This window comes from Ichthyophthirius multifiliis (genome assembly GCF_000220395.1).
Source record: "Ichthyophthirius multifiliis unplaced genomic scaffold scaff_1120509251426, whole genome shotgun sequence".
NCBI lineage: Eukaryota > Ciliophora > Oligohymenophorea > Hymenostomatida > Ichthyophthirius > Ichthyophthirius multifiliis.
The window spans coordinates 4,866-15,299 of NW_004085885.1; the positions used below are offsets into that span (position 1 = coordinate 4,866).

The 10,434-nt window shown below is 16.5% G+C and overlaps 1 protein-coding gene across 1 annotated transcript, besides 11 other annotated features; it reads left to right on the top strand. All coding sequences in view use genetic code 6, as the record gives it.

Annotated features, from left to right (window-relative positions):
* The first annotated feature begins 2,246 nt into the window (after positions 1-2,246).
* Positions 2,247-2,293: a microsatellite.
* Positions 2,294-3,190: 897 nt separating this feature from the next.
* Positions 3,191-3,238: a microsatellite.
* A 1,325-nt stretch (positions 3,239-4,563) lies between these two features.
* Positions 4,564-4,606: a microsatellite.
* Positions 4,607-4,647: 41 nt separating this feature from the next.
* IMG5_201240 (serine threonine protein kinase, putative) lies at positions 4,648-6,770 on the top strand (the record flags this gene model as incomplete). The annotated part of the gene is made up of 4 exons (XM_004023937.1): positions 4,648-4,857; positions 5,145-5,391; positions 5,638-6,447; positions 6,541-6,770. The coding sequence occupies 4 exons, from the start codon at positions 4,648-4,650 to the stop codon at positions 6,768-6,770; spliced, it is 1,497 nt and encodes a 498-aa protein (XP_004023986.1).
* Positions 4,707-4,777: a microsatellite.
* Positions 4,764-4,800: a microsatellite.
* Positions 5,968-6,021: a microsatellite.
* A 65-nt stretch (positions 6,771-6,835) lies between the features above and the next one.
* Positions 6,836-6,874: a microsatellite.
* A 511-nt stretch (positions 6,875-7,385) lies between these two features.
* Positions 7,386-7,418: a microsatellite.
* A 286-nt stretch (positions 7,419-7,704) lies between these two features.
* Positions 7,705-7,746: a microsatellite.
* Positions 7,747-8,334: 588 nt separating this feature from the next.
* Positions 8,335-8,364: a microsatellite.
* Positions 8,365-9,034: 670 nt separating this feature from the next.
* Positions 9,035-9,082: a microsatellite.
* The last annotated feature ends 1,352 nt before the right edge of the window (positions 9,083-10,434 follow it).

Here is a 10,434-nt window from a genome sequence, read left to right on the forward strand (position 1 = left end):
GTATAGTTTTGAATCCACTATAGTAATAGCTTTTTATAAGTTTTTTTTGTTTACTTCTTTTCTCTATTTAAAACTTCTTCGTTTATATAATTTTGGAATACTAAATAATCTAACTTAAATAACAAAAAGTTATATTGTGATGTTTATTTTAAAACATCTCTTAATTTCATAATTTTTTTAACGTTATTTTATCCTAATTCATTTATTATTTTTTAATTATTTATAAGTTTGTAAAAGTCTATTTCTTTACGATCTATTTAAAAAAGTTAATGGAATTATATTTATAGTAAAAATAGTTTTTTTGATTAAAAATATATACTTTATATTACAAAATGAAATGTTTAATAGTATGCTTATAATTAATTTAAACTAAACTTTAATAAATTTATAATAAAGATAAGGTTTCTATATATTTTTTTTTATATAAAAATTTAATTAATAAACTAAAATCATTAATATATTTATTTACTTTAATTATTTATACGCTTTTAAATCTTAGAAAATATTTTCTAGATTTAAATTATCATATTTACTAATATATTAGTAATAGACTTATTCTTCTATTTATTTAAGATCTTTAAAAAAATTATTTTTGAATAAATATTTTAATTAATATTATTATTAAAAAATACCTTATTATATTTAATTTAATCCATAATTAATTAACTAAATAGTTGGAGTATGAATATAGTTTGTAATTATATTTAATATATATTGAATAATTATTTTCTATTTTTTTTTTTATATATATGATAGAAACAATAAAATAAAGTATTAAAATAGATTTATTATAAAACTTTTTATTTTTAAATATATGATTTTTTTTTTAATTACACAATCATCATAAGTTTAATCTATATAGAATTAATAAATTATTGATATAATAATAGAAAAATTAAACATATTTTTTTTATTGTATTATTTAATAATTCGATTTTATTAGAATATATTATATTTTTATAAAGATTCATATTCAAATTCATCGCCTAAACTATGAGACTTTATTAACTTAGCTTATTATTTAGTATTATTTTTTTTAGAGCAATTTTATATTTACTGCAACTTTTAGCAAAAAATAACATTTTTTGTATTATTCTATTCATTATCAAACCATTTTACATCTTAATTGTTTTTTATATTATTTTTTATATTTAAGCCATTTATTTTAAAATATTCGTTTTAGACATGCTAAAATTATCTATTATATGAACAACCACAAGAAGGGACAAAATTATCATCAAATGCTTTTAAAATCTGTTTTTTTAATAAATATGGATCCATTTAAAGTTATTTATTTTTATTTTTTAATTTTCTTATTTAATATTTAATATATTTTATAAATGAAAAATTATTATATTTTACTTTTATGCTTATTTTATATGGTAGAATTCAAAAATAAGTAATAATTATTATTATATTTATATTAAATAAAATCCAAATTATAATCAAAAGATAATAAATAAAAATTTAATTATTATGATTAAAATTTTATATATATAAAAAAATCATATTCTAAATTAAAAAAAAAATTAAGCATTTTTATTTTGTTTAAAATTATTTTTTGATATTTTTAATGAAAAATATATGTAAATTTCTTTTATTTAAATATAATATTTTTAACAAATGTTTAAACTATAAAAATTATTTTATTATAAAAGTTAAAAAATTAAAAATAAAAATTATTTACAAAACATAAAAATAAATATTAAGATTTTTAATATCGGCATTATCAGAATAATGAAAAACCCCAAATTACTTGTTAAATAAAAAAACCAAAATTAATAAAATTAAAAATAATAAACTGAAAACTCATTAACCCTAAAAAAAAAATTATAATTTTTAAGGATGAAAACGGAAACTGGGTAAACAGCCATAACAGCTATTTCATAGATTAAGAAGGACGTCTTAAAAAAGAGTCAAAATTAAGATTATCCTTAATTTATTGATAATAAATAGAATTATAGAACTAACTTTTCACAAAAAGCATAATTAATAAATAAGGACCCTATAAAAAAGTAAAGTAAAACAAAATGTCTTAGTATCAATTAAAATTAAGGATTAAATAATTTTAGCCAGATTTTTAAATTGGATTTTATAGAAGGTAAAATATTATCTATTTATAATGTTATATTATATATTTTTTCTGTATTTATTTTAAAAAACTCAAATCAACAAAAAAAATGGAAAAATTAATTTTTTTTTTTAGTTGATTGAGTTTTAAATAAAAATACTGAAGAACAAAAATAATATATATATATATATATATATATATATATATATATATATATATATACTTAAAATTAATAATTATATATGAAAGAAAGATAAAATTAAATAAGATATTTCTTTGATAATGATGAAAATAATGATTTTAAAATAAAATAAAATTTAAAAATTTAAAAAGAATCAAAAAGTAGTTAAAACTTATAATTTTAATAACCTTTAAATGATAACTTATAAATTCATAAAAAGTAAACTGAAAGATTTACACAAAACTAAATTGAATTATAATTAAGTAAATTGTTTAATAATTTTTTCTATAAATATAAAAATATAGGTAAAAATTAACTAACCTAAAGCAATAATTTCGGAAAATCTAATATTCATAGTGAAACATCAATACTTACGTTTGATGAATTTAAAGAAAGATAATTAGCAAAAGAAGTAATTATTTTTATAAACTTTATTTAATTTTTTTTGTTTTTTTTTTAAAGTGTATCAATAAAGATGTAAGTTTGACAGAATAATTTGAAAAATTCATTGTAACAATATAAGAATAGAAACAATAATATATATAAAAACAAAATGAATTTAGAGAAAATCAATTCAATGATATATTAAAGGTAATTTTCATGTAAAAACTAAAAATTGATTCTAATTTAAAATTAAAAAATAGAAAAGTTAAATATATACGCCACAAATAAAAACCACTACTGATGACGAATTTTTAAAGCAGGAAAACAATAATGTAATTTTTTTAAAAGTAGATATTAATATTTTATATAAAAAAGAAATTTCAAGAATAATATATAATTGATACATAGAAATTAGAAACAATTGCTTAATTAAAAGAAGAAATAAATCATATGAGCATCAATAATTTATAAGATTTATATAATTAAGAAAATAAAACTTTAAATTAAATACAAACGAATTATGAAGTTCTAAAATAATAACAATAAGAAATGTATGAAAAAGAAAATAATTTAAAAAAATAAAAATTTGAAAATGAAAAAAAATAAAACTTATTAGAAGAATATAAACTTTAACATAAATAATGTCAAGAAAATTTAAAAAATACAGAAAAAATATTTGAAAATAATCAAAAGGAGTTAAATGAAAAGCTAAATTTTTTAGTAAAAATGAATAAAAATATTGAGCAGGCGCTTGATTTCAACTCTAAAGTAGTTTAATTATAAAGATAAAATTTAGAATAAGGAGGATTTGAATATCAAAGTAAAGTTAGTAAATCAAATGAGTTTGAATAAGCTTTGGAAAAAATAAAGGAATTAGATAAATAAATAGAAATAAATAAAGATTTAAACCAATAATAATTACCTGAATTATTTAAATTAAAATAGACTATATAATTAGTTGAATTTAAAAACAATTTTGTAAAATTAAATTCTAAGTTAGAAAATTTAAAAAAATGTATTTTTAAAAAGAAAGTATTGATTCCTATTTAAATCTTAAGTAAATTTTTAATGATTAAAAGATGAAACTTAAAAAATTATATTTAGAAATGCAATAATTGAATAATAATTTCAAATAAAAAAGTGTATAAGATTTAGAATTAGATATTAGTTAGCTATAACTATAAATTTAACATAATAATGATATTTTAAATGCCCTTAATTTGAATTAAGAAAGTATTTATTTTGATTAATAATTCAATGATTATTCTAATTATAAAAATTTATAAAATGACAACTAAGAACATGAAAATTGTGTAAGTTTTAATGATCTTTAGAATTTAATAGTATATAAAAAGAAAGCATTGTAAATAAATAAATTGAAATATTAAATTATTATAAAATTTTATTTTCTTAAATATAATGATACTATTTTTTATTTTTATTTTCTCATATAATAAAATAAAAATTTCTATTAATATTATATATATATATAGTCAATATATAATCACAATATAGTAAATATTTTGAAAAAATTTAAATAATAATGTAAAATTAATTATACATATTCGTTAATATTCAATTTATTTCAATAATATATTTTTAGTTGTAATTTATTGATTAAAAAGAAGAATTATTATTTTTAATAAATTACAACATTGAAACATAAAAAAATATATATCATTATTTAATTAAAAAATAAAAAAGCTTTAAATATTTTTTTTTTTCAAAAAAAAAAAAAAAATAATAAAAAATAATTGCAAACACTCACATTTATTATAGAAGGAAAAAAAATAAAAAATGGGATTTGAAGAGAAATAAAAAAAAAAAGAAGACGGTGAATTATCAAATGACGAAGAATAAATATTAAATGGAAAAAAACCAGAAATATAACAAAATGTTAACAAATAAAGTTCTAGACACAAAGACCAAAAGAAAGACAAAAAAAAGAGAAGATCAAAAAGTAAAGAAAGGCTTTAATCAAGAAGTCCTTCTAAAAAACAAACGAAGAAAAATGAAATAAGCAGTAAAAAATATAAGCGAAGTCGTTCAAAGAAAAGAAGTAATACTCCACGAAGAAGAAGTTATTCTCGAAAACGGAGTTATTCCCGAAAAGAAAGTTACTCTCGAAAAAGAAGTAATTCAAGGAAAAGAAGCCATTCAAGGAGAAGTTAATCAAAAAAAAAGGAAAGAAAAAGGCGTAGTGTATCATAAATAAAAAGAAGTAAATCAAATAATAAATAAAAAAAAGTTTATAAACAAGAAAATAAAAGAAGTTTTTCGCCAAAAAGAAACTTCAATTAAAGAAAAAAATATGAAGATGAAGATGGTATTTATAGATATTATGATTTGAGTGATGACGAAAGCGAATTTTTGGAAAAAAAGAGAAGGAAATCGATATCTAATTCAAAAAATAAGAAAAGAAAAAAAGATTCTTATGAATAATAATATAACAATAATAATAATGAAGGAAGAAAAAAATCAAAATCTAAACAAAAATAAACATAATAGCAGTAAAATTAATAAATTCCTTAATAAAATATCAATAATGACGATTTTGCAGATCTAGATTAGGATATTATTAATAAAATGATTCAATAAGATGAAGATTCGGATGAATAAAATGAAAGAAAAAGATAGGAAATTTAAGATTTCATTACTGGGTTGGCAAATAAAAATAAAAAAAATGCTGAAAAAATGGAAAGTTTTAGTGAAAAAAATGAATAAACTGATGAAAATGATAATAATATTTACAGTAGTAATAATATTGATGATTATTATAAAGATAAAGATATTTAAAATAATAACTTATCAATATAAAATTGCGAAGAATAATTAAATTATTTGAAAGGTTTAGAAAGTTTGAGAAATAAAGAAATAGATGAAGGATTGGATAATATAAATAATGAATAAGAATAGTAATAATAAGAAGAAGAAAATTAAGAAAAAAAATAAGAATTAATAGAATAAAATAATGATACTTCAATAAATAATAATAAAATAGATTATGATGATGGAGATATAGATATGTTTCGTGATGATTTTTTCGAAAAAATAGATTAAAAATAAGAACAGAATTATTTTGTAGCTTAAAACAATGATTGTGATGATCCTGAAAATTACTTTAAAATTCGAATTGGAGATATTTTGAATCAATAATATAGAATTTTACAAAAATGTGGTAAAGGAGTTTTTTCTAATGTCTGCAAAGCAGAACAAATTAGTACAGGTAAAGTTGCTGCTATTAAAATTCTAAGAAGGGAAGAAATTATGACATAAAGTGGAGAAAGGGAAAAAGAAGTAGTTTAAAAGTTAAACCAAACTGATAAAAACGATAAAAAACATATTGTAAGACTCAAAAACATATTCGAACATAAAAAACATTTGTGTTTAGTTTTCGAATATCTTGCTATGAATCTAAGAGAAGCTTTAAAAATATATGGGAAAGGGAAAGGTTTTTCTTTAGAAGCTGTAAGATCTTATGCATTTTAAATATTCATAGCATTATCACATTTAAAGAAAAATAATTTAATACATGCAGATTTGAAACCTGATAATTTGTTGATTAGTTCAGATACAAAAACTCTTAAAATGTGCGATTTTGGAACTGCATTACCTATGGAAGAAACTGGGCTTATAAAATACATTTAAAGTAGGTATTATAGAGCTCCTGAAGTCATGTTAGGATATCCTCCTTATAGTTAAATTGATGTTTGGAGTGTGGGAATAACCCTTTATGAAATTTATACTGCTAAGTTCTTGTTTAAAGGAGAAAGTAATAATGAAATGATTAAGCTTATTATGGATTGTAGAGGTAAGTTTAATAAAAAAATGTTGTAAAGTGGTAAATTTGTTAATGAATATTTTGATTAAAATAATGTTTTTTAGTATATTTAAATAGATCCAGTTAGTAAACAAAAATATATACTTCCAATCAAGTTTGGAGATATTCCGAAAAATGATATAAATAAATTACTTTTAGCCAATAAAGAAAATGTATAATAAGAAAATCAAAAAAAGCTCACATAATTTAAAGATTTGCTTGATAAATGTTTGTAATTAGACCCGAAAAATAGAATTACACCAGAAGAAGCATTGAAACATCCTTTTTTGGAATAATTTAAACCTATCAAATGACGAAGAATTTAAATAAAACCATTTTTTTTAATATTATTATAAGATATCTATATATTTATTTAACAATTTAGTTATAGTTTTATTATTTAGTTATAGTCTTATTAAAACTTATGTTAATTATCTAAAAAAACTTTTATTTTTATAATAATTAAAAATTAAATTAATATTTGTTTTTTTTTATATTATGAAAAAATAATAAAAATTTAATTATCCATTTCTATTATAAATATATTTTTTTTTTATATATTTTAAGGTCAAATAAAAAAAAATCAATTATTAATTTTAAAAATATTTAATTGATTTTATAATTAATAGAATTTGGTTTGTATTAATTAAGGAAAATATAACTGAGATAAGACAATTAAAATAATTTTTTATATAATTATTAAAATTCTTTAATTTAAAATAATATAAAAAATGATAGTTTTATAAAACTTATTATAATAATTATTAACAGTATTTTATTTAATTAAAATAATATTATAAATGCATTTTCTTTTTCCTATTATGTTATTTAATTTAGAGTTTATATTTTATTTTGCTATTTCAAATTAATATTATATTATTTTAGTGATTCATCGCATCTTTTATTTTAATATATCTCATTAGACTTTGATTATAATTATGATTATAATTATAATTTAATTAGATAATATTTTATACACTATTCTTTTAAGTAATTTAGTATTAATTGCTCAATTATTTTTATTATTAATTAAAAAATTTATTTTAAATATTATAAATAAAGAGTTTGAATAATGAAATATACAAGGAAATGTAAATTAAATATATTATATAATTTAATATCCTCGTCAGTTTTAGATTATTTTAAACTATTCAAAGCTCTTAATCATTTTAATTTTTAAATTTAACTTCTTCTACTATATTAATAATTTTTTCTTTTAATTCAGATTTATTTTATTAATAGACTAAATATTTAATTATTATATTTAATAATTTATTCTATTATTTATTTTTTATTAAGTAGTTTCTTATTAGAAAATAGTTCTTTCTTTAAAAAAGGTTTAGGTAAATAATTTAACTTATTATCTAATAAAATAATCTCTTTTAGTTTATTGACTTTAAATATTTTGTCTATTATACTCTATATATAGATGGTTATCTATAATTAATAATTTTCGAATTTTTTATTTTACAAACTATTGTTTTAATAACTTTTCGATTTTTTTTTATTAACCATTACAATCTATTCTCTAATATAATTTTAAATTAATAAATCATACCATATTTCCTCTTGATATATAACATTTAACCAATCATAATATATTATTAATTTCATATATTTTATATTTTTTATTATCCATTCTTATAATATTTCTTATTTAAAATAAAATTCAATTTAAAAGTTTTTCTTAGAGATTTAAATTACTGCTTATAGGTAGGGATACATATAATGTATGCTTCTACAAAATAAGATTAGAAAAATTGCTCGAATATTTGTTAAAAAAAAACTTATATTTTTTAATATTATTTAAACTATTTCGACTGATTTCCTTTTTTAAAAATCTATTTGAGATTTCCATTAAATTTTTATGATCTCCACCTTAATCTTAATCTTAATCTTAATCTTAATATTATTCATTTTTAAAAGAAAATTAATATTTTAAATAATATCGATATATTAGAATATATATATCAAATTTCATTATGAATCCATAGATTTCTTAAATTAAGTGAAATCCATTAGTCTATTATATTTAAAATATAAGAGAAAATTTTTTTTTGGATTATTTACAAATAGGGAGTTTTAATTCATAGAGTCAATATCGTTTTTTTATAGTATTTAATACATTTCTTTTTTATGTTTTATATTATTAAACTTCTTGTTATTTGTCTTCATAAGAATATATAAATATTTAAAGATAAGACAACTTATATGCTGAAAAATAACTTTCAATATATATATATTAATCATAGTATAAGTAATACATATTTTTGATACTTTATTTAATAAAATATTCATTATTTTTTAACACTTGCAATATATTTATATCTTATATATTTTAGGTCTAATTTATTTTTTCAGAAAAGTTAATCAAATTTTGTTACTTACTTCGTTTCATTATACATAAATTACATTTATAATTGTTTTATTTTGATAATATATGGAATAATCCAGATAATATTAAAATTTATCATTTATAATTAAAATGCAAAATTTAATGTGAATTCTTTAATTGTGTATGAAAGTAAACTTTTTTGGTTAAAATGCATGCTCGGCTAAGAAAACTATAATATGTTTATATATATATTTTTTTTTTTTGATAAATATTTTATTTTTTATTTAAATAAATAAAAAATGCATTTTGATATAAATGTAATTTTAAATGAATATAAAAAATTATACATTCAGAATAATATTTAAATATTAAGTTATTAAGAAATGTATATTAAAATAATATAATGTAATTGCTTTTGTTTAATTAAGTGAATTTCAAATTAGAATTATCAATTTTATATTGTGTTTTATTTTATTTTCGGTAATTTTTTAAGTGTATATAAAGTAAATAAATCTTGTATAATTTATTTACTTATAAAGTAATATTCTTAGCCAGAAATAAATTAAAAAGTAAATACTTTTCATTCAATATCATCCTAAAATATTTATTAAATCTTGGATAAGTTAATGAATATAACTTTAATATAAAATTCTATGATATTTAATTTAAATATTAGAAACTGTTAATTATGTATATATCATAAAATTAGCTATAATATTTATAAAATAATTTTTAAAAAAAGGTTTAGCTTATAAATAAAAATCAAGAAATAATGTTTTATGATAGAAAAAATATCAATATAAATATATATGTCCATTAAAAATATCAATGATATATTTAAAAGTTAATTTCTGCTTAATATAACGATATAATTTTTCAAAATATAGAATCTTATGAAAAAAATCTTATATTTTAATAAGAAAGTAGACTATATACCCTAAGTAATTTATTTAAATTATTTGAATTAAAAATAAAAAATTATATTAATTAAAACTTTAATTTTTTATAAAATAAATAATTTGAATTTCAACTTAATATGTTTTAAGTTTTAATTTCGAATATTCATTTAATACCTACCACAAGAATATAAAATTTTTGTATTCGAAATATATATAAATAAGACTTTAAGTTAGTTTTTTTGAACAAATATGCTAAAGAATCTTTTACAATTTATATATTTAAGCAATATAGCATAAAAATATAGCGTTCATTTTATGTGCAGAATATGGAAATATTAATATTCTAAATTTTAAATGATGGATTTGTTAATATGATATGGCTTAAATATAGATGTGTAGACTTATTTAAATATAGTAAGATAAATAATTAAAATATATCTAAAATTTTAGCAAAAATAAATATGAATTTAACTTTTATTATACTTGAATTAAAATAATTAATAATTTTTATAGATAAATTAAGAAATTCATATAGTATATATTTTCGAATTAGATTTACAATACAATTATATAATTCCAATACATAAAATTAGAACTTTATATGCTTCTAAGTTTATAGTTATGGCTGTTGTTTAAAATAAACATTACTCATTAGGAATTCAATTATTTTTGATAATTGGAAATACTATATTTATAAGTAAAACATGTAAAATTAATAATTATATATATGCTTATTCTATAAAT